Genomic DNA, 25,697 nt, shown 5'->3' on the forward strand with positions numbered 1-25,697 from the left:
TGATTTCCTTAAGGGCTCCCAGACTCTGGTATTTTTCAAAATGACACATTGAATACAGTTTCTTTTGTAATATCCAGTGACATGACTGATCACAGTAGCTCTGCAGAACAGAAAGCAAATCAAATGTACTCCTGTTGATGTGATAGTAGATATCTCGGTAATTGGAGTATTCCTAAGAGTTAAACTAAACTGGAAAAGTTAACCTACCTGCTTATCCTCTACCCAATTCCTAAAGAAGTGACTCAGATTTAAATCAATATTTAGAATTTTGATCTTGAGAAAAATGACAAAATAATATAGCTTTATCTTCATAAAGGAGAGATTTTAATTCAACTCAACACACGTTTATTATGAACCTATGATGAGACAAAATATTGTGGATATTTGTGCTTCTCAGCTTCTTCACATTTTTTTTTTTTTTCGGTACGTGGGCCTCTCACAGTTGTGGCCTCTCCCGTTGCGGAGCACAGGCTCCAGACGCGCCGGCTCAGCGGCCATGGCTCACGGGCCCAGCTGCTCCGCGGCATGTGGGATCTTCCCGGACCGGGGCACAAACCCATGTCCCCGGCATCGGCAGGCGGACTCTCAACCACTGCGCCACCAGGGAAGCCCGCTTCTTCACTTTTGAATAGTATGTTTTTGGTATTTTTGGCATCTACATTTGAGTATGTTTAATAAACCTTATTGGTTGATTGAAATATGAGCCTCTGCTATTGGCAAAACTGGTTAGTCTTGGCCTTATTTCATTAAGTCATCCAAGTATTAGTCTTCTTATGATAGGATCTAAATCATTGTATTCTGGAACATATTGTTAAGATACGAAACAGTAAGGAACATGAATGTGAGAGAGCCACGGAAAGCCTTTCAGTTACAAACTGTAGTTTTGTTACCACTACAGTAGATCAGAAATCACAGCAACTAGTCATATTCTTATATTACAGAATTCATTCTGTAACAAATCCAGTATAACAAACTAGATCATGATAAAAGTTATTGTATAATGAAATGTTCGTTTATTCCAGTGAAGGAATAAATACAGTTACAACAGTGAAAACAGGCTATTTGTTGAAGTTTGTATAATCAAATTTTGCTTGTACTTTGGTGAAATTTAATATCTGATGTTTTATTTTTTGAAGAGAAAATTGTGCTTTAGTTGAGGTTAATTGCAGTTTCTTGGCAGAATTAATGTTCAGCTGAGGTGAAAGTGACAGTAGGTTTTATAATTTTAGAAACATCAAATGGTAAACTTGGATGAAAGGAAAACCTCTCTTGTATAGAACCATTAAAAAGAACATAAAAATGTATTTTGAAGGTCTGTTTTGGATACTTTAATATATAAACTTCTAATTTTTTCCACATTTAAAAAAATTTATTTATTTACTTATTTTTGGCTGCGTTGGGTCTTCATTGCTGTGCACGGGCTTTCTCTAGTTGGGGCGAGCAGGGGCTACTCTTCGTTGCGGTGCGCGGGCTTCTCGTTGCTTTGGCTTCTCTTGTTGTGGAGCACGGGCTCTAGGTGCACGGACTTCGGTAGTTGTGGCATGTGAGCCTGTCCCCTGCATTGGCAGGTGGATTCTTAACCGCTGCGCCACCAGGGAAGCCCTCCACATTTCTGACGTTTAGGAAAATCAGTATCTAATGAACCCCTTGGGCTTCCCTGGTGGCGCAGTGGTTGAGAATCTGCCTGCTAATGCAGGGGACACGGGTTCGAGCCCTGGTCTGGGAGGATCCCACATGCCGTGGAGCAACTAGGCCCGTGAGCCACAATTACTGAGCCTGCGCGTCTGGAGCCTGTGCTCCGCAACAAGAGAGGCCACAACAGTGAGAGGCCCGCGCACCACGATGAAGAGTGGCCCCCACTTGCCACAACTAGAGATAGCCCTCGCACAGAAACGAAGACCCAACATGCAAAAATAAATAAATTAATTAATAATGAACCCCTTTACTAAGGCTTGGGCTCCATTGTTGTGGCAGCTTCCTGACTAATATGCATTGTAGGTGATAAGTTAAGGGCCCATTTTAGTTTTATTGTAAATGTTCCTGGGCCAAGGGCCACTGAGGCCAATTCTGAGCTTGCTCCCTGACTGTTTTGGTTCTGACCTTTATTTCCACTCTTTCACAGAAAGTGACAATATAATGTCATAGGTACAGATCTCTGTGTTAATTTTCCAGAGCCCTGACACCAATTTCTCATTCTGAAGCTAGTTAATTGTTCTGTAGTATAATGGAGGAGATATAAGGTGAGGCTAATTAAGTACAAGAAATTATGGAGCCTGCTGGAATTCAAATGGTGGTTCCATCTCTTATTAGCTCTGTGACCTTGGACAAGTTACTTATCTATAAAATGGGGATGATTATAGTATATTATGCTTTTTCATATAGCATTTTTGTGGATTATATGAATACTTATACACAGGCATCCTAGAATAGTATGTGGCACAACGTAAGGTACTTTGTAACTATTAGTTTTATTAGTATTGTTACTAAGCATAGAGTCCCCACAGTGGAGACTCAGGGCACAGGGCTGATGGTGGGAGCTAAAAGCACCTAACTGTGGAATTAGGTACAGGTTGTTTGCTTTTGCAGAAGAAAATGGCAAACCAGGAAGGGAGACCAATGCTACTAGATCTGAGTTTGGAACTATAGAAACAAGAGAGTAACAGATCTTGTGACTCTAGTCTTGAGATCAGTTGTGTTTCATTTAAACTGCAGACTGGCAGAAAAAGCTCTGGTTAATAAGTATAGGGCTTTGCAAAGAGTCAAATGCTTCTGTGCTACATATACTGACGCACTTAACAGAGAATCACTTTCAGTGACTTGTATAACTGAGAAGGTTTCACCTCGACTTTGGCACATAAATTGAGAAATTAGGACATGATTTAAAAATACAACAAATGAAACATGTACAGTATCCAATCCACCCTGCAAAAACATTTGATCTTCCCTGTTATATTTTGTAGTTTGATGCTATGTAATCTATCAGAATCTTATTAATCCCACTTACACAGGCAGCCATCTGGACCTTCTTTAAGCAAGACCAGACCAGTATACAACTAAAGTGATTGATGGACTCTGGAATTGATTAGTTGTTCTGTGAGACAAATGAACTGTTTTGGCAGAAAATACCAGAGGTCACTGCTGTGGTCAGACACAAGAGCCTGTAGAATTTTAAAGAGATGCTTTCATCATTGACTTATAAAGTTAAAATTTTTAAACCATAATAGAGTTTGAAAATATTTTAGAAATATTTTTTCACTGGTTGCTCTCTAGTCCTGATTATAAAATGGTAAACTGTTAAGTATAAAAAACTAGAATGAAAGTGATAATTTTATGCTTTAATTTTGTATTTTGGGTGGAAATATGAACTGAAATAAAAGCATAAAAGCCAGTCACTTACACATAAATTGTACTCTAAAATTTTCCTGAAAGAGATGTGATTGGAGAAAAAGCTACAACATAGCTTTGGTTTACATGGTTTAATATGACTAATAGAATCAAATAGTATAAAATTCCATTTAGTTATTTATTCAAAGCTTCACATTGTTAACAACCTGTTTTAAACAAATCTATTTAAGACTCTGAAACACCAAGAGTATGTATTACACATATTTTATATTTAAAAAGTTGAGTATTTGGATTTTTATGCTTTTAGTAGGCTGAGTCACTCTGGGATACTACTGTCCCATTGATACCACTGCCCTTAGCACCAAAAAGATTATCCTGCTTCCGTCCATCTGTTTGGCTGGTAGTAGTGAAATCCTTCCCTGTTTCACCTTGTTGCCTATGATCAACATTGTGTTAACACTTTGGTGATAGGTGATAAAATGGATGACATATGTCTTGTTACATTCTGGTTATTCTTTGAGGTCTGCACAAGTGTGTATAGGCAAGTGGGCAACTCCCCCTTGAGAATGTGACTGCTCAGAATGAACTTGAGTTATGGATTTATTCAGCCTGTAAAACCTCAGCTGGCATAAATAATTGAGAAAGCAAAGGTTTGTCTGTGGTGCATACCTCAGGGACTCATGGCTCCCTTCCTTCTCTCTACCTCCCTTTCTTATGAAAATGATCCCAGTTGCACTCCTGGATAATAACACACCAAGCAATTAAAAGCCATGGGTGGCTGGAGAGAGGAGAAAAGGTTTAGTTAATGAGCTTTTCCTCTTCCAGTGCCCATGAGAGCCTCAGGAATGACAGGGCGATTAAAGCGAAGAGATAATTATAGATTATGTGAAAATGGGTCCCTTGGGATGAGTAGGTCTTGACATAAACAATAACTGTTGTAAGAGTCTCCTGGCTCTCATATTCACCCTTTTCTTGCATGCTTTATTTACCTCCTGTGTGCTCAGCGTCATGATGCCAACCAAGCATATAGGCAAATCTACCTGTTTGCAGATCAACAGCCCTTTCTGAACAAGAGGCCATTCATCAACTAAAACCATCATCTTCTCTTCGTCTCTGCTTCTCTTCTTTCTTTGTCCTTTTGCATCATCCTTTTCCTCATTTTACCCCTTCTAATCTTTTCCTTCTCTCTTTCTTATATCCTTATCCGTATATAGTACCTATGAAATGCTAGGCACTTAGTCTTGTTTAAGTGTTTAGTGTGTGTCTGTGCGTGCATGCGTGCACGTGCAATTATAAAGACACATATGGTTATGGATATACTATGTTATAATAAAAGGTGGTTATATGTGTTACAGATAATATAAATGTTTCCTCCTATTAAAATGCTTTACAGATATATTTAAAGAAAGATTTTAAAAGTGTTAGCAAAGATGTAAGTTTTGTGTGATAGACAAAGTCTTCTTCTTAATTCCCATTGAATTGTTACCAGCTATTCTCTCAATGCTGAAAGCAAGAAATTTTGGTTATTTCATTGCTTTTCAATTTATGAGGTCTTTGCTGATTGCATTGTATATATTAGTAAATGCTGGTGTTTATTAAAGTTTGAGTTCTGTGTGAGAAAGGCATTATTACATTAATTACATGTTTTTTTATTTTAAAATTTTTACCTATAAAATTTTATATATTCATTAGATAAGTATTTTTAACAGTATTTCATGTAAAGTACGTCATTCCTAGGTCTATATGTCGTATTGGTCTTCTCTGTCTCTCACATCTCCTAACACATCAGAAATTCTGTTTCTTCATGTTCAAAATAATCCAAATTCATCTCCTTCTCATTATCACTGCTATCATGCCTTTTGCATTACCATCACTACTCTAAACAGCCATCTTCTCTTGGCCAGGACATTACAGAACGATTTGCAAACTGGATTCCTCACTTCCTTTTCTGTCTCCTCCCCAGATTTATAACTCAAATCTCATAGCACTTTCCTGCTTAAAATCCTGTAATGATTTCCCATAGCACTTAGGATAGAATTTTAAAATCCTTAACATGTCTTGCAGGGCCCCTCATTGTCTCATTTAATGCCAATTTCCCCCTCCCCACTTGTTCACTCTGTTCCAACCAACTGGCCTATTTTTATTTCCTTGAAGGTCCAATTAATATTTGTTAGGTAAATTGATGGAGAGTGTTATATGAATATGAAAAATGACTCCAGCTTAAAATATATGCTAAAATCTTAAGGTAATAGAAATGTCAGCTAATATATATTGACCATTTATTGTATGCTAGTAATTATACCACATATGTTATATATATTATTGCACTTAACCTTCAGAATGATCCTGTGAGATGTAGGTATTATTAATATCCCTGTTTTACAGATGAGGAAACTGAGACTCAGAAGAGGTTAGGTTAATTGTCCAAGGTCACATGGTTAGTAACTCTGCTCTTAACTGCTACACTGTACTGCTTCTGAGATATTTGAGGAATCATTGTAATCTCCAATTATTGAAATTGAATTTGATAGTTGTTATTATATTAATATAGTGAGTATCTTCAGTTTACATTTTTAATTAAATTTCTTTTCCATTTAGTGTTTTTAAAAATGTGCTTCACTGGTAAAATTAGAGACTGTAGTCTTTCATTTATCAATATACTGATGATGATGTTTCCCTTAGATTAATTGTTTTTATTGATTTTAGACTTACCTTAATGGTTGAGAATGTAACTCATCTCTGTAGCCAAGGGATTCTATAGATTTTTCTGATGTGGGCACTGGTTTTAGAGGGATTGATCAGAACTGAACTATGTTTTTTCTCATGGACATTTAGAGTATCAGAAATTTTCAATCGACTTTTTTTAGAGTTAAGCAGGTTTTAACAGGTGAAAATGCATTTTTACTAACTAGTGTTTTTATAAATTATGCCTAAATAACTTTTCCAGTATAACAAGTTATCTACAAGAAGTACCTGGGGCATTGATCTTTCCTTTGTCATTGCTCGTTTGAAAAAATATGAGAAAAATATTTTAAAATGTAAGTGGTTTCATTTGAAGGGACCCTTATCAACATAAGTAAGATAGTAAATAGAACTTTTTATTTGAGGCTTTTAAGAATTTTATGGTCCTAGAACTAAATACACTACATATACAACCCAGTCTGAAAATAGTTATTACTTGGTGAAAGATGTTGCCATTACCACCATAATAGGAAGTGGGAAAACCAACTGGTTATTTCCTGTAACTGTCTGAAACCAAGTGCAGATATAGTAACACTCTGAGTGGGAAGATTGTGATTCAGTATATATGAATTCTCTCAATCATTCACTTGTCCATTTGTCACTGTGTATTTGGAACCTACTTTATTACTTTACTGATTAAAACACCATTGGTTTTAGAACACCATTATTTAAATACCATTAAGAAAAAAAAGTCACTAATTAATTGTAAGATGCTGAAGGTTATAAGATCCATCAGAGATGTTAAAATATGAAAAAAATATGTGTTTACCAAGTTGGTAGTGAAATATGCCAACTTAGTAAACAATTTCTAGGTGTTTATTTGGTACCTAGGATTTCAAGAATTATTTTAAGAACAACTTAACAAACAACATAAAGCACTTTCTTAGTGCTTTGATCTCATTGCTAGGCTTCTCGAGCATTGTTACTGCTGAAGCATTGTTTTGTCTCTTCTAGGACTTAGGACCAAAGTGTTTCAGAAAGGAGGTGCTATTTGTAAAATTTTACCTGAGGGTCATAGGATAGACTCTCATTTATGGTCTTTGATAAGATTGAGACTCAAAAACAGTGTTTTACAAGGTGATATTAACATCTAAACTTTTAATTAGATATTAATTAAAAGTGGAGATTTTTAATATGCTAAGTATGACAACTATGACTACTATTTAATCCTTAAGTTAGGAGTTGACTTTACCTGTTTTGCTCCTTACCCCAGCTTCCTTAAAAACCTTTGAGTAAGGGCTTCCCTGGCGGCGCTGTGGTTGAGACTGCCTGCCAATGCAGGGGACACGGGTTCGTGCCCCAGTCCAGGAAGATCCCACATGCCGCAGAGCAGCTGGGCCCGTGAGCCATGGCCGCTGAGCCTGCGCATCTGGAGCCTGTGCTCCGCAACAGGAGAGGCCACAACAGTGAGAGGCCCGCGAACCGCAAAAAAAAAAAAAAAAAAAAAAAAAAAAACCTTTGCGTAAGAATAGATTCTTTCAGGGAGAGAAACAGCTGTAAGTAAAATTAAAATATGCCTGTATTTTTTTTATTTGTAAATTAAAACATGCTTTTTTTTTAAATACAGAGGGTAGCTTAATTTTTTTGTAGACATTTTATCTCAACTTCTAAAATATTAATGGTTTATAGTCATATCAAAAATTACATAAAGATTTTATATGTGTATATATAAAATAAAGATTTTATATATATCTATACAGTTGATCCTTGAACAAGGTGCAGGTTAATCCAAGTATAACTTATAGTTGGCCCTCCATATCCACAGTTCCTCTGCATCCTTGGATTCAACCAACCATAGAATGTGTAGGACTATAGTATTTACTATTGAAAAATATCCACATATAAGTGAACCTGCACAGTTCAAACCTACATTGTTCAAAGGCCAACTGTATATCAAGGTTATATAAAAAGAATCAACAATAGGCTTTGTGCTTTGTATCTGGCGTACATAGTAGGATGTTGGAAATCATAGTCAAATGAGATCAGTGAGATGATATCATTGCTTCCTAACATTGTATTTGAACAGAAGAGTAATAACCCTTTACCTTTCTGATTGACAACTTCTGGCCACACATCCAACAAATAAATCAGGAACTTAAATTCCTACAAAGAAGTAGTATTCACCAGCAGTACTGCTGAATTTTGTAGGACATGTGCAGGCTTTCATCCTTGAAAGATTGGCTCCTAAGGAGCTTCACAGAGTGGGTTTTTGGTGAATTTACCATACGTCAGGGTCCATTCTTCAATCTCAAAGATCTAAATAAAAGGCACATAGATGACCAGACCCTCAGAAACAATGTAGCAGTAATAAAATTTATCTGAAACTGATGTGTAAACTAAATGGCTTATTTATTTACCAATATACATCCTTATAGTGATCCAAATGCTTTGATACCCTGTGTACCCTCAGTCTGAGTATTGAGGAACCCAGAAAGACAGTCAGGTGACCATTTGTGAATGTTAAATAGAGTGAGAGAAGGGGAATTATTTTTATTTATTTATTTATTTTTAATTTTTTTGCGGTACGCGGACCTCTCACTGTTGTGGCCTCTCCCGTTGCAGAGCACAGGCTCCGGACACGCAGGCTCAGCAGCCATGGCTCACGGGCGTAGCCGCTCCGCGGCATGTGGGATCTTCCCGGACCAGAGCACGAACCCGTGTCCCCTGCATTGGCAGGCGGACTCTCAACCACTGCGCCATCAGGGAAGCCCAGGGGAATTATTTTTAGATTTGCTTTAGTCAAAGTCCTAATGATGCCTCTAGAACAGACTGTCTCCCAGCAGAGAAATAGCTCAGAATGCCTTTTTGCCTTCGATTAATTGTTTCTTTTGGGCAGTGTTCAAAATTGGCTTCACAGATTTTTGCTTCCTCCTATGGTTCATTGCTAACCATTGCTACCTCCTACTCATGGTAGTTGTCTCACTGTTTTGTTTTTTTAGATGTGTTAAGGTTAGTGTCTGAATCAAGTAGCTGTTCAGGTTATCTAGGAGACATTCTTTTCTCCTCTCATTAGTAGCTTTTATTTAGTTTGTTTAGCTAAATAAGAGGACAGTTTTACTACCCTTTACTCCAAGTTTTGGAAGGTGGATAAATATTCTGTTCCCCAAATAATTTGTTACTAACATTTGTTACTTACGTTATATGCAGTGTACCAAGGAGGTTCTTTGTGATCTGTAAACCTTTGCTGATGTAGTTCCTAAGAAAAATTTGGAAGACTATTTTCCCTTTTATATTTTTATGATAGCATCTAAAATTTTTATTTAAAAATTTAAATAATTGCAAAGGGCATAATTTCTGGCATTTTGTAAATGGAATTTTAAAATAAACATTACTGTTTTAGATATATCCAGTAGGATCTAAATACTATAATGTAATCCATTTTTAAAAACACATCAGGGCCTCCCTGGTGGTGCAGTGGTTGAGAGTCCGCCTGCCGATGCAGGGGATACAGGTTCGTGCCCCGGTCTGGGAGGATCCCATATGCCGCGGAGCGGCTGGGCCCGTGAGCCATGGCCGCTGGGCCTGCGCATCCGGAGCCTGTGCTCCGCAATGGGAGAGGCCACAACAGTGAGAGGCCCGCATACCGCAAAAAGAAAAAAAAAAAAAAAAAACACATCAACATGTTACCATTGAGGGAAACTGGGAAAATACTACCAGCTCTCTGTATTATTTCTTACAACTGCACATGAAGCTTCAATTGTCTTGAAATAGAAAGTTTAATTAAAATAAATAAAATTCTGATCTTGATTTTAAAATACAGAATAAGGTCTTTAATAGTTAGGAATTTTACATCATTCCTTTTCCTCCTTTAATTCTTCTCCCACACAATTTTATTTTAAAGCAATATACTTTTGTGTAGTCTTAGTACACTATCAATTCTTTGCAAAAGAAATATGTATTAAGTTGGAATTGTTAAAATTTTAATTTTCTGTGATGCAGAGGCTTTAAGCATTAAATTTTTCTCATTTGAATTATAACTATTATTTCTGTACCGCTGATCAACATTCATTATACATTTTGTTAAATAATTATTAAACATAAGTAAAATTTTATTGGAAACGTGTCTTAAAATTTTATTGGAAATGTGTCTTAATGTTCAAAATAGTTTATTTAACAGATGAATATTATTAGAATGAGACAGAGTTCAGCATCGTCTTTTTTTTAATTTTATTTATTTTTGGCTGCATTGGGTCTTCATTGCTGCACACGGGCTTTCTCTAGTTGTGGTGAGCGGGGGCTACTCTTCATTGTGGTGCACGGGCTTCTCATTGCAGTGGCTTCTCTTGTTGCGGCGCACGGGCTCTAGGCATGCGAGCTTCAGTAGTTGTGGCTCATGGGCTTCAGTAGTTGTGGCTCATGGGCTCTAGAGCGCAGGCTCAATATTTGTGGCGAACGGGCTTAGTTGCTCCGCGGCCTGTGGGATCTTCCAGACCAGGGATTGAACCCATGTCCCCTGCATTGGCAGGTGGGTTCTTAACCACTGCGCCACCAGGGAAGTCCTAGCATCAAGTCTTTTTTGTTTTATTTCACCTCTTCCATCCTCTAACCTTAGTTGTAGGAGGGCTTCCCAAAACCAGTTTTTCACCGAAATTGTCCCTTTATTTGGTACCATGGACAATTTATATCTTGGGGAAGTACGGCCTGGGATTAATTTTTTTCCCCAAAGCTTTCCTAGCACAATGAACTCTTGTATGACATGAGTTTGACCTGCGTGTGTTCACTTACATTTTTTCACGAAATATGTGCTACAGTACTACACAATCCACGGTTGACTGAATCCCCAGATACTGTGGGCTGACTGCAAAGTTAATTGGTGGATTAACTATTAACAGTTATTTTTGCCTGGGGGGGGCCGGTCCAAGGGTCAACTGTATATTAGTTAAACAGAATACTTTTAAGCAAAAGAGTAACATTTAATTAATAGTCATTTGCTAAATCTTAGTAAAGTCTTTTGGTTATGTTTCCTAGAAGTATACCATAGTATGGAGAGAGGTATGTGCTTTTCTTTTATGAACTAGGAGAATGGTTGAGCAGCGGGAATGTTGAAAAGGGGAATGGCAATGAAATATTTACCACAGGAACTTTTTCAGGTAGATCAATTTAGGAAAGAATGTGTTTATTTAGTTTAGCTGAAATTGATTCTCTTAAAATTTTCCATTCCTGCATATTCTTTTGGGTCTTTCTGTACCCCAAGAGCCCACAGGTGTACATTCTTTGATTTGAGGAATTTGTGGCATTTGTTTATATTTGCGTAAGTATTGGCTTACCCTTCTGTGTGTTTTCATTCATTCAATAAATACTTTTTCTTTGTCTATTTACTGGAATACTATTTTTATATCTGATTGCCAGTTGCTTGATAAATACATGAATTGAAGTATTTACTGAATGTGCCTATTAAATAGTTAGATTTCTGAGCTAGCCCCATAAATGTGTTTTTTAATTCTGTGAGGTAGATGAAAAGTAATTAAATGGACTTTAGATGGCTTGCCATCTTTAGAGGGCTAACTCTCTGAAATAGTCTTTTGACAGGAAAATGCAGTCTTTGTAGAAAGTGATGCAGATAGCATTTTTAGGAGTGGGCAAGAATCTCTTCTTCCCGTGATTCTCATGAAAGACAGCTATACTTAAGCACCATCCCTCTCTTCCACAAGTGTGTGCCCTTATATTTCAAAAGAATTTCAAAGAAAGCCAGTGGTTTTTTCCATTCAGACAAATGTATTTTCTGTCAATTTTAGGAAATTTGGAGTAATCTAAAGAGAGTCCTGTGCTATGATAATATGGGACATTCTTGAGGGTAGCATCATGAAAATAATTCATACTCATCTGTAGAGAGTGGATATGATAATTTTGTCACTCACATTCATCAGAGAGCAGGAAAAAGATAACCGGGTAAGAATCAAAAGAGAAAGGAAGATAAAGTGAGAAGATGTAGAAGGGCACTAACATTTATTAAGGCTCTTTTATATTTGGTAATGGTTGAATTTGTTTGCACCTGTTGTTTCATTTAAGTATAGATATACAGAGAAAAATTGCCTGTGGAAGACTGTATTAACTGGGAAATACAGAGGGGAAAAGACAGAATTTGATTTGTATATTGTACATAATCTTGTTGGGGGCAAGAAAGGAGATAACGGAAAGATGTTACTCCAGACGTTTCTCCATTTTGGCCACTAGGTGGTGACATTGTATAAAGACAGCTTGGTTGCTGGCAAGTAAGATAGTCAAACCTTGAAGTGGGGATAGATAACTATATTGAACAACTAAGCCCAAGATTATCACCTAATATTTTTTAATATTAGCCACACAGCTTTGCAGCACATTTGTGGTAACTTTTATTGACTTTCCCATATTATATTTAATTTACATTGTGTACTCTACCCTGAAGTATTTTATAAATACCTCTATGTGCCTAACATACTTAGCAATGATAAACTGCAGTTGAAAAGCAGGTATACAGATGAAAAAATGCCCCGACCTCCAAAAAATTCACATACCAAAACAAAATAATTGATATAAATGATACATATAAGAAACATTGAGAATATATTAAGCAATATAAACATTTTAAATAATACTGCTTATGGCATACATGTACATGCACATTTGGAATTAAGGAAAAAGGACCACACAGAAGATCCTCTCATCTCTGAATTATTCTTGCATTTTACTGGGTATGGGTAACCTACATCCCAAGGATCCTCCATACTTTTCCTTTCTGTGCCCCACCACCAACTCCCCATTATTTTCAAATCCAAAACAATTGGTGAGTAGTGTATTTTTTATTATGACTTAAAATGACGCAATACTTTCTCTCACAGTTGAAGTTTCTGCCTCTTGAATTAGAGGGGTCTCTGTTATTGTATTGAAGGAAAATAGGTCCCTCTCTTTCCCAAGTCAGAATGCTGAATGCACTTTTTCATAGAAAGTAATTTTTGTGATAGTTAAATATAGCTAAAATACTATTATATGCAGACTTAATTTAAAAAATCAGACTTCTCCTTTCAGGGGTTTTGGCCTCAGACTTCACTATTTTCTTCCAGAATAAGTGATCTGGAAAAGCATTTTCTCTTTTGCAAATGAACATTTTCAAGAGACCCTATTTTTTTTAAAAAAATGATTTTTTTCCTGGAAACTTAGCTCATTTTCTCCAGCTTGAAGCAGGCTGTTTCTCCTCTGTATTCTGATAGGCCTTTTTAAAGATCCAATTTTACCTTATGTTAATGGTATATAGATTTTTATCATCTCAACCATACAGTACATGTATTGAATGCAAAGTTTCTTGCTTATCCTTATCATCTATTATCAACAGAATCTTGTCCAGTGCCTTGCATGTAGTAGGTACTCAATTAAATACATGACATGCATAAGGAAGGCTTAGACTGTTAATGCCAAGGTAGTGTGTTTTAAGTTAATTACTTCTGACTAGACAGGCTCCGGACACACAGGCTCAGCGGCCATGGCTCACGGGCCCAGCCGCTCCATGGCATGTGGGATCTTCCCGGACCGGGGCACAAACTCATGTTCCCTGCATCGGCAGGTGGACTCTCAACCACTGTGCCACCAGGGAAGCCCCCTAGAAATAACTTTTTATAGGGTATAAGGTATTGGCTTTTAAGATAGAAGGACTCCTATGGTCAGATGCTTTTTTTCTGATGAATGGAAGCTATGGCCTTACAGGTTGTAGAACATACTAGTTATAAGTTTGAAACTCAAATTGCATTGTTTTATGCCTGTTTAGAAAATGTAGAAGAGTTTCATTATTAATATTCCAAATTACTGATCTTTTGGGAATCACATATCCTTTTGAGAACCTCACTGAAGCTACCTCCCCCTTCCCCACCTACCCACTGCCAACACAGTCAGAAAAATGCATTATGCGTTTGCACAGATAATTCTGTATACTATTTTAGAGAACTCATAGACCTCATGTTAAGAACTTCTGCTTTAGATTCTGGAAGAGACTACAGCTTACTAATTGAGATGTAGCTTGATATAATAGAAAAATGGACTATGCAAAATCAGTTGATCTGAGTGAGTTCTAGCTCTTATTCTACCCTTGATAAATGTGATGCCATTTGACAGGTCATATAACCTCTCCTTACCTGTTTCTTTATCTGTGAAGTGAAGCAGCTGTTGGATAAGATTAAGTGAATTAGTACATTGATATGCTTAGAACAGTGCTGAGTACATACTGTGCTTCCTAGTCTTTATTTTTATTATCTCATGAAGGACTTCTGAATTTTGTGATGCTCTAATTATCTTTCCCTTAAGAAAATTACTTTGGTGTGTGTGTATATATGTTCGTGTTGTGTGTGTAATTTCTTAAAAACTTGGATAGCAACCAACTTATCATTCTGTTATTCTGTAAGAGAAGTAGTAAGCTATGTCCTGATCTTTTGCTACCTCTATGATCTTTTGCTACCTCTATACAGGCAATAGTAAATGACCTTCTCACTGCAGTGCTACAATTGAAAATTCTGAGTCAGATGATATATGTGCCTGTCAGTGTATAAAAGTAACTGGGGAGAAAAAGAGCACTGAGAAAATCTACTCAAGATGTTATATTAGTGTCCTAGTGTAACTTGTTAAAGCAGATGAAGCTCTTCTCTATAATTATAGTTGCTAGGAACTTTAGTCTTTTCAGAGATGGGATGTATTACGTCTTACTGAAAATCCACTATTGTTCATGTAAAATTCTTTATAAAAACAGATTCTATTAATGTTTGCAGCAAACAGATTGTATTAAAAATATGTAACTTTTATGTATTACCTAGTAAGACAGACACTCTCTTTTTTTTTTACTCTAATTAGGGAAGAAGACAAAAACATATTTGACTACTGCAGGGAAAACAACATTGACCATATAACCAAAGTCTTCAAATCAAAAAACGTGGATGTGAATATGAAAGATGAAGAGGTATGAAGAACATGCCCTGTTAATTATTTTCTTATGCTTTGTTGTTCTTCCCCAGTGCTTTTTTTCTACACAGCAGGCCTCTGAACTACAACTCAAACCACATTATGGTTAAGAGTATATCAGAATATCTAAATGAGATGGTGTCACCCAGTTAAGATACTTTCTGTGTCTGTATCCATCATATTTCTGTCCATTATAGAAGTTACTAGCTGAAACTTGTAGCAGGAAAATAACTTATATTTGTTCATGTTAAAGGGAGAGACTATTAACATATTTATGTGAAATCTATAGGTAATATTAAAATATTTATAAATAGCTTTAGTATCTTCTATCATTATACCTGAAACAAGTATATTGTCCTTTGCCCAGTAACTGTATTTCTAGAAACTGTCAAAATTTTGGTAAATCCAATCATTTAAATGCAGGCCTGCTATTTAAAGGGATCCTATACTAAATTATTTTGTAAAATATATTACTTATTAATTTATTTATTTTGTGAATAAAACTGTTCACACATTGAGCTTAAACTGTCCCTGAATTATAGTTGTTTAAAAAGGAGCAAAATTTATTAATCACTTTTAGTCATTTTTCTCATTCTTTGATAATGCAGTGAAGATAATCAAAATGACCAGAAGGTGGCAATTGTTAGGAAGAGGACATGCAGTGATCGTAGATGATCAACTTCTGTATTAATTGAGGGCTCTCTATACAGGTTAGCCCTTAATATTATCTCACTTTTAGGCAGCATCTTTCCTATAATATATTTTCAGTGACATCTGGAACTGAAAATGTAAGACTGTAATTCTGTAGTAAAGTTTGTTCTCCTATAAATAATGAAAGGAGTCAAGAAAGATGTCGCTAGAGAAAAGTGGAAGCCAGATTGTGAAACAGTAACACCGGCTCTTCTGATTCCCACTTGGGTTTTTTTTTGCCTTTCAGGATCAGAATACATTTTATTTTAGTCAGTCAGGCACGATTGCTTCTCTTGATTTTATTGTCGTTTTTAATGTTTGTGCTCATGAGTTAAGATTTTTATGAAGTTAATACATGTAGATCGTTCAAAGGAAATCAAATAGTACTATAAGTCTTACAACAAAAAATGTACTCCCTTATCTGCATCCTTCTCACATTTGATTCTAACTCCCTTGAGGCAAAAACTTTCAGTGCTTTTAGTTGTTTCATTTGCAATTTACCTACCTAATTCTAAATAATATACTTGTATCTCTTGATTTTCCAAGTCTAAACATTATTGATTTTCTTCTGTTATATTAGGATTTAGCTCTTTTACTCATCTTCCCCCTCTCTCTCCCCACCCTCTTAAAATAGTTATATCACAATTTTTAGTGTCAGTTTTCTGATTGCATCTCTGTTATATCAGTGTTTTTATTATTATTACAAATTATACTATAATTAATAATGTAATATAGTCAATTATGATTATAATGTAACTATATTATTATGACTATGTAAACACTGTTGCTGAGCTATGGACTGTACTATGTGTATTAGTCACCTTTTGCTCTAGCAAAAACAAAACAAACAAAACCCCAAATTTCAGTGGCTAACAACATTTATTTCTTGCTCATATTTCAAAAGCCTTGGAACCAGTTGAGACTCTGCTGGCTTCTACTAGCCTTGTTTGTGCTCAGTTCATCTCGATTTCATATGTCTTCTCATTCTAAGATCTAATCCCAATGGATAGACCCTATATGGGGCAGACAGAACCAGACCTCATAAATACATTTAAAGCTTTCCTTGGATGTAACATGTGTCATATCTACTCACATTCCTTTGTCTAAAACAAGTCACAAGGCCAAGCCCCAGGTCACTATAGTAGGAAGTCTGCTCTGATTGCAGGGAAGCAAGGCAAGGGTGGAAAGGGAATGAATAAATTATATAGTTATGAATAACGCAATCTACATACCATGGTACAACATTTTGTTTTTCTTAAGGTTAATAATGGCCTCTTTTTCTTTTTCTTGGTTTTCTATGTCCCTATTGCAATTCTTTCCTCAAATTGCCCAGTAGAGGTCTTCTCTGTACAGTCAAGCACATCAGATAATCAATCCCATGTTTTTTTTAGCTATATCCCTCTGGAACCCTCCTTCCTTCTTCATCTCTAAACTGGACTGGTTGTTCTCTAGGCCTCTTGCATAGATGTCATTCTGGGATTATGCTTTACCACTGTCTTTGGAATTCTCTTCCCCTTTTTCCTGGATTTTTCTGTTTTCTGGATCCCAGGTCTTCATCTTTTATTGTTTACTTCTGTGTTTTGATGGAGTGTCTCCTCCACTAGCGTCCTCTTTTATTTATTTCCTGGTTTTGAAGGAGCATTTCCTTTAGTAGCTTCCTGGGTAAATGTTTTGAGATCTTCCTTGTTGAAAATGTTTCTATCAGAGCTCTTGGTGTATTCCATATGCTCAGTAAAGATTTGATGAATTATGAGTGAATGAATGATTGAATGAATGAATAAGCAGAAGCAGCATAGTATAATGGTGATGAGCTGGACCGCCTGGGTCTGAGTGCTAGCACTGTCACTTCCTAGCTATATGACCTTTGTCAAGTTTATTCTGTCTCAGTTTCCTAATGTGTAAAATGGGAATAATAATAGTACCTGTGTCAGAATTGTTTTGAGTATTATATATAAGGCACTCAAACAGTACCTGAAACACACATGCCAAGCACTCAAATGTTAGCTGTCTTGATTATCCTTAGGGAATAATATGAATGAAGGATGATGATATAATGAAGAAATGAAGAAACCACAACTTTTTTTTGTAAAGACTTTTTTTTTTTTAAGAGCAGAGCAGTTTTAGGTTTTATAATAAATTTGAGAGGAAGGTACAGAGATTTCCCTTCCCATAAGACCCAACATTATTAACATGGTATTTTTTTTTTAAACCAAGGATGAACCTACATTGATATATCATTATCATCCAAAGTCCATAATTTACTTTAGGGTTCCTCTTGGTGTTGTATATTCTATGTATTTGGACAAATGTGTAATGAAATATTCATCATTACAGTATCATACAGACTCTTTTCACTGCCCTAAAAATCCTATGTGCTCTGAATATTCATATCCCCCACTACCCTGGAACCACTGATCTTTTGGTTATCTCCATAGTTTTGCCTTTTCCAGAAGACCATATAGTTGGAATCGCACAGTATGTAGTCTTTTCAGATTGGCTTCTTTCACTTAGTAATATGCATTTGAGTTTCCTCCATATCCTCTGATGGCTTGAGAGCTCATTTCCTTTCAGCACCGAATAATATTCCATGGTCTAGACGTACCACAGTTTATTTATCCATTCACCTCTTGAGGATTTTTCTTGGTTGCCTCTGAGTATTGGCAATTATGAATAAAGCTGCTATAAACATCCATGGGCACGTTTTGTGTAGACGTAAGTTTTCAGTTCCTTTGGGTAAATAACAAAGAGTACAATTTGTAGATGATGTGGTAAGAGTGTGTTTAGTTTATTAAGAAACCACCAAATTGTCTTCCAAAATGGCTGTGCCATCTTGTATTCCTACCATCCATGAATGATGCTCTTTTGTTAGGTACGTACACGTTAAGAATAGTTACATCTTCTTGGAGAATTGACCTCTTTATCATTATGTAATACCCTTCTTTATCCCTCATAACTTTACTTACTTTGAAGTTTGCTCTGACTGAAATTAATGTAGCTAATCCTGTTTTCCTATTGTGTGTTAGCATGGTATTTTTTTGTCCATCCATTTACTTTTAATCTATATGTGCCTATATATTTCAAGTAGGTTTTTTATAGACAGCATATTGTTGGGTTGTGTTTTTTTTTTTTTTTTTTTTTTTTTTTTTTGCGGTATGCGGGCCTCTCACTGCTGTGGCCTCTCCCGTTGCGGAGCACAGGCTCCAGACGCGCAGGCTCAGCGGCCATGGCTCACGGGCCCAGCCGCTCCGCAGCATGTGGGATCTTCCCGGACCGGGGCACGAACCCGTGTCCCCTGCATCAGCAGGCAGACTCTCAACCACTGCGCCACCAGGGAAGCCGCTCTGGGTTGTGTTTTTGATCCACTCTGACAATCTGTCTTTCAATTGGTACACTTAGGCCATTGACATTCAAAGTGATTACTAATATAGTTGGCTTAATATTTACCATCTTTGTTACTGTTTTCTATATGTTGCCCTTATTCTTTATTCCTGTTTTTGTCTTCCACTCTTTTCCTGCCTTTTGTGGTTTTAATTGAGCATTTAATATGATTCCATTTTCCTTCCTTTCTTAGCATATCAGTTATGCTTTTTTTTGACCTTTTATAGTGGTTGTCCTAGAGTTTGCAATATACATTTATAACTAATCTAAGTCCACTTTCAAATAACATGATACCATCATGGGTAGCGTGAGTGCCTTATAAAAACAAAATATTCCTAATTCCTCCCTCCTGTCCCTTGTATCATTTCTGTCACTCATTTCACTTACATAAAAGCATACATAAGCACGTATATATGCATACTATATATGCGTGTTTGTATATTAGTACACACGTAAGATATATATGATACATAAGCATTTATAATCAAATACATTGTTGCTATTATTTTGAACAAACTGTTATCTTAGATCAATTAAGAATAAGAAAAATAAAAGTTTTATTGTACCTTCACTATTCCTGCTTTGATGCTCCTTCTTTCTTTATGTAGATCAGTTTCTGACCTACATTATTTTCCTTCTCTCTGAAGAATTTCTTTTAACATTTCTTGCAAGGGAGGTGTATTGGCAACAGATTTCCTCAATATTTGTTTGAGAAAGTCTTTATTTCTTCTTCACTTTTGAAGGATAATTTCTCAGGATACAGAGTTCTAGGTTAGCAGGAGTTTTTCCTCAACAGTTTAAATATGTCACTCCACTCTCTTCTCGCATGGTTTCTGAGGAGAAGTCTGATGTAATTCTTATCTTTGTTTCTCTGTAAGCAATATTTTTTTTTTTGTCCTCTGGCTTCTTTCAGGATTTTTCTTTATCTTTGACTTTCTGTAATTTGAAAATGATATGCCTAGTGTAGTTTTTGAAGCATTTATTTTGCTTGGTGTTCTCTGAGCTTCCTGGATATGTGGCTTGGTGTCTAGCATTAATTTGAGGAAATTCAGTCATTGTTTCAGGTATTCTTCTGTTCCTTTCCCTGTTTCTTCTCCTTCTGGTATCCCCATTATGCATACATTGTATCTTTTGTATTTGTCCCATAGCCCTTGGATATTCTGTTCTGGGTTTTCTTTTTTTTTTTTTTCCCCAGTCTTTGTTCTCTTCACTTTTCAGTTTTCAAGGATTCTGTTGATACATCTTCTAACTCAGAGATCCTTTCTTCAGCCATGTCTGGTATACTAATAAGCCCATCACAGGCATTTTTAAATTTTCTGTTACAGTGGTTTTTTTATCTCTATCATTTCTTTTTGGTTATTAGGATTTCCATTTCTCTGCTTACATTGTCTGTCTGTTCTTGCGTGGTGCCTGCTTTATTCATTAGAACCCTTAGCATATTAATCATAGTTGTTTTAAATTCTCAACCTGATAATTCCAACATCTCTGCCCTGTTTCATTCTGATGCTTACTCTGTTTCTTCAGATTGTGGATTTTTTGCCTTTTGGTTTGTTTTGTAATTTTTACTGATAGCTGGACTTGATATATCAGATAAAAGGAACTGCTATAAATAAGCTCTTAGTAATGTGGTGGTGAGGTGTTGGGGAGAGAAAGTGTTCTATGGTCCTATGGTTCGGTCTCAGTTTTGTAGTGAGCCTATGCCTCTGGACTGGGAATCTCACAAATGTTTCTCATTTTTTTTTCCTCCCCCTTTAGATGGGGCAGAATGGCTGGAGTGGACTGGAGTTGGGTATTTCCCTTCCCCCAGGTCAGTTAGGCTCTGGTAATACCCCAACAGGTTAGGTGCTGGTTAACCAGTTTCCCCTGAAGGCAGGTGGTTTTGAGAACAACAGAGTGCTTTGGCATATTTCAGAATGGTTAATTTCCCCTCCCCCTGCCAGAAGCATGAGGGGATGTTTCTCTGACATTTATTGTGGGAACCTCGTCAAGCTCCTAGATGTAAATCTCACACTATTGGGGGGTTGCAGATAGAGGGGTTGAGTAGATGCCCTTGGAGTTTTTAACCCTCAGAGTTGTCTGCACTGTGCCTCCAGCAATTCATTAATTACAGTCAGGTTTTCCTACCTGGCTCTGGTTCCCCGAGTGGTTTCCACTTGTGAGGCTCTGCTCCAGGATGTCGAATTCACCTATTTGTCTCTCTAGTCTCAGGGGCAGTGGTTTGCCCTGTGTCTTTCCCTTTCTTATGGATCTAAGAATTGTTGATTTTTCAGTCTCTTCAGCTTTTTTGTTTGTTGTTAGGATGGAGTGGCAACTTCCTAGCTCCTTATATATGGAACTGGAAATGAAAAGCCCACTTAACTTTTCAAGGTCACTTTTTCACTGGAAATGATTGTGTATGTACTATATTATCCCTGTTAGAATTCTCCATCTTTCAAATAATACTATTTTATACAGTGTGGGTTATAGTTTACAGAGTACTTTCCCCATATTTACAACTCTGTATGGTACTTTCACTTACTACCGTGTTGTCTTTATAACAGCCCTGTAAGGTAGATGTTATCCTTAGTTCACAGACAGGAACTATTTCAGAGATGTACACATTACTTGTTCGAGTACATACAACTGCTAAGTGGAAATGCAGGTCTGAGAGAGTGTTCTTTTCACCACTGGATTTAAGAAGGATAATCAATTTCCAGTCGACCCTGCTACTGTTGTGCTCTGATTTGCAACAATTTCTTTTATAGAATAGTCAAATCCACCTGTGACCTCTGCAGGGATCATTGGGCAGCAATGATAGGGATAAAATAAATGTCTAGAACTCAAATAGCTTACACTAAACAACACCATTTTTATGTGAAAATAAAAGTAACACTTGTAAAATATCTTGCTTCTGTCATTTAGTGACTTTGATACAGTACGGTTTCCCAGGTCTTCCAGTTTGTTACCCATGCAGCTGCCTTTCCCCCAAGTCTGCCAGAACACTTGTGTTTCCATGAACAGATGAAGTGCTTACACATTCATAGACTGAGACGCCCAGAATTCAGTTGGGTTCTCTCATTGCTCCAAGCAGATTTCTGCCCTTTCAGCCATGACAACTCGGGCTGGGCTCTAAATACTGATGGCAAGTCCTTTTATTATTAATCAGGGATTTGTATGAATTAATTTAAGAACGTGAGGGAGGTGGGAGCTTAAAATTAACATCCTAAATAAAATAAAGGGTACTGCTTCATGACACTTAAAGCTCTAGCAAATAAAACAAGTTTGCAAGCTTTGATGATGGATTAAAAGTATATAATCTCAAAGTTAAGTTGCTAGCTAAAAAGACATTTCCCTACTATAATAAGTTGGGTAACAATTACAGTTTTGAAAGAACATGGTCTTCTAGGTGTTTGTCTAATATTTGAGCTTGAGTTATTTCACTACTGATTGCCTAAGATTCTTTGGAATGGTATACGACTTTATTTAAAATGTTCATTCAGCAGATTCAGCCCAATTTCAGTCTTTCCCTGAGATGATTAAAAATTACATTTATTTCACTTAAAATTTTTTGTGAGCACATAGAGAAATTTAATTATAGTCATAACATGATAAGCCACATTTGCACTCCCACATATTGAAATAAACATAATTATTATATTGCCTAAAATGCTTAGATTTGAATCTATAGCTATCATAGCACATGAACATATATATATATAAAATGCCTTTTAAATAAAATATTCCTATTCTATAATGAAGTTATTTTATTATACACAAGTATAGTTCCTGGTGTGTATCTTTTATTTAAGTTGTAATTGCTACAAATATAGTAAGGCATATATTTCTAATTTGAGAAAATTATGTGGTGTTTCCTACTGATATGGTAATTAGGACGCTGTCTATATTTCATGTAATAGAAAAAAGTTTTGTAGTTATACTTACTATTCAGGATGCTATAGGTTCCAAGTTTATAGCATCATGGTGTTCTATGTACTCATTTTTTATTTAAATTACAGCTTCTATTAAATTTTTTAATCATTTGCAGAAATGTTTGGAAATTGAGGTGTAGATAATATGAAGAGAAATGTGAAGATCTAAAAGCTTATACATTTTTTAAAATGGTGCTTCAATTTTTATTTTTTGAGTCAGTTAATATAACTCTTCACACATGCCACATACTTATAGTTCTTCCAAGAAAATATCTTGGATGATTTAAATAATTTATAAAGTATACTTAATATATGAACAGAATATTTCTTATCAATCATCAGGCACATATTATGTCTGTACAATTCTTGTCACACAGTTTATTTCTCAGATCAGTGCCATATACAGTAGACACTGAATACATGCTTCTTAGTGATATTTAAATAATATTTTATTTATTTCTAATTAATTTATTTTTGGCTGTGCTGGGTCTTCATTGTGGTGGGCAAGCTTCTCATTGCGGTGTCTTCTCTTGTTGCGGAGCACGGGTTCTAGGTGCGTGGGTTTCAGTAGTTGTGGCACACGGGCTCAGTAGTTGTGGCGCACGGGCTCTAGAGCACAGGCTCAGTAGTTGTGGTGCACGGGCTTAGTTGCTCCATGGCACATGGGATCTTCCCAGACCAGGGCTTGAACTCATGTCCCCAGCATTGGCAGGCGGATTCTTAACCACTGTGCCACCAGGGAAGTCCCTTAAATAGTATTTTAAACTTTTACATTAATTTAAATTTGTTTTAGAACAAATGTAGCAATATAATAATATTTGAATGAATTAGATGACATTATTCCAGTGCAGTATCATCACTCCCCCCAGAAGCATTCATACAATTCATTGGTTTTTCCATAGATTTTTGTCTAATACACTCAAAAATTCCTCTTTTATTGAGCTACTTCTTTAGTTAAGTTCTTTCTGTCCTTTTGAAGGTCTAATTTTATACCATTTTCCATATGTTTATTGATTCTTTCAAATACTTTGAAGAAGATCACCTTTCTCTTGACTCCATTCCTTTCTGTACTTGCTTTGTTTTAAATTGGTGGCTCATGTCAGAATACAGTTTACATGCTTTTGGCTTGAGAAACTGCTGCAAAATCTGGCAAAACTGACAGTACTAACCTAACAAAGAAGCAAAAGGTTTAAGAGGCAGAGTCAGTGTACTAAGGCTCAATTTATGCTTCTATTTAAGAAAGGAAGGAAAAAATTCATCCTCTTAAATAACTTTCTACACTTGAGTATATGCTAGTTTGGTTATGTAGTTGATAAACATATTAATTTGAAGGAACTTTGTTTATTCACACTAATAATTGAGAAATGCATTCTGAACTGTCAAATTATGCTCATTTGTATTAATACAGGCAGCACCATTTAAAAATCAAGCCTATGGTAATACTTTACACCAGAAACTCGTACTTAATGCAGAATGAGAAAATAGTGAAAGTCATTTAAATCTTACGAGCTTTGGCAGCATACTTTTAAAAAATTTTTTTGTCATGGTAAAATATACATAACAAAATTCACAGATTTAACCATTTTCAAGTGTACAGTTCTGTGTCATTAAATACTTTTACATTGTTTAACCATCACCACCGTGTATCTCCAGAACTTTTTCATCTTCCCCAACTGAAATTCTGGACCTGTTAAACACTAACTCCTCATTCCTCCCCTTCCCACAGCCCCTGGCAGCCACCATTCTACTTTCTGTGTCTATGAATCTGACTACTCTAGGTACTTCGTGTAAATGGAATCATACAATCATACACAAGCTCTCTTGAGACTGGCTTATTTCAGTTAGCATAATGTCTTCAAGGTTCGTCCATGTTATAACATGTCAAAGTTTCCTTCCTTTTTAAAAATGAATGATATTTGTATGTATATATTGCATTTCGTTTATCTAAATATCCATCTGTGGACAGTTGGGTTGCTTTCATATTTTGGCTATTGTGAATAATGCGGCTGTGAGTGTGGGTGTGCAAATTTTTGTTTTTTTCCAACACTTTATTATGAAAATTTGTAAACATACAGGAAAGTTGAAAGAATTTTACAGTGAGCATCTATATCCCTACCACTAGATTCTACCACTAGTTATTTTACTATGTTTGCTTTATCAATATCTAGCCGTTTCTCTATCCATCCATCAATTGATCTATGTTCTTGATGCATTTCAGAGTATTTTATAGGCAATAAATTTTCTTCTAAATGCTTCAGCATACATATCATTAACTAGAGTTCAGTATTAGTTTGGTTCTTCTTTTAAGGTAACATGTATATATACAATGAAATGCACAAATCTGAAGTGCACATTCAATTAATTTTGACAAATGCACATACCTGTGTAATCAAAACTCCTGTCAAGATATAGAACGTTACTGTCACCCCAGAAAATTCCCTCATGCCCCATCCCAGGTAGTTCTTTCTCCTAATCGTACAATGGTAACCACTGTTCTGATAATCCTTCTACCATAGATTGGTTTTGCCTGTTCTAGAACTTTATATAGATGGAATCATAATATGTACTTTTTTGTGTAAGGCTTCTTTCATTTAGCATAGTGTTTTTGAAGTTCATTGATATTGTCATATAGATCAGTATTTCCTTCCTTTACATTGTTGACTAATATTCCATTGTATGAATATGAATTCATCGTAGTGTATTTATCCATTATCT

General features: G+C 36.1%; 1 protein-coding gene across 4 annotated transcripts in view; it reads left to right on the forward strand.

Annotated features, from left to right (window-relative positions):
• The window catches only part of ACBD6 (acyl-CoA binding domain containing 6), a 227,421-nt gene that overhangs the window by 61,127 nt on the left and 140,597 nt on the right, over positions 1 to 25,697 (forward strand). For 3 of the 4 annotated variants that reach the window (XR_009531216.1, XM_060091180.1, XM_060091181.1), the window contains exon 5: positions 14,899 to 15,004. The exons of the other annotated variant lie outside the window; for it this stretch is intronic. Coding sequence is in view for 2 of the 3 variants with exons in the window: in XM_060091180.1 (XP_059947163.1) it covers positions 14,899 to 15,004 (106 nt within the window). In the remaining variant the exon portion in view is untranslated. The remainder of the gene's footprint in view (positions 1 to 14,898; positions 15,005 to 25,697) is intronic. 4 annotated transcript variants of the gene reach the window in all.

Source organism: Mesoplodon densirostris, chromosome 2 (assembly GCF_025265405.1).
Source record: "Mesoplodon densirostris isolate mMesDen1 chromosome 2, mMesDen1 primary haplotype, whole genome shotgun sequence".
In the NCBI taxonomy this organism is placed as follows: Eukaryota; Metazoa; Chordata; class Mammalia; order Artiodactyla; family Ziphiidae; genus Mesoplodon; species Mesoplodon densirostris.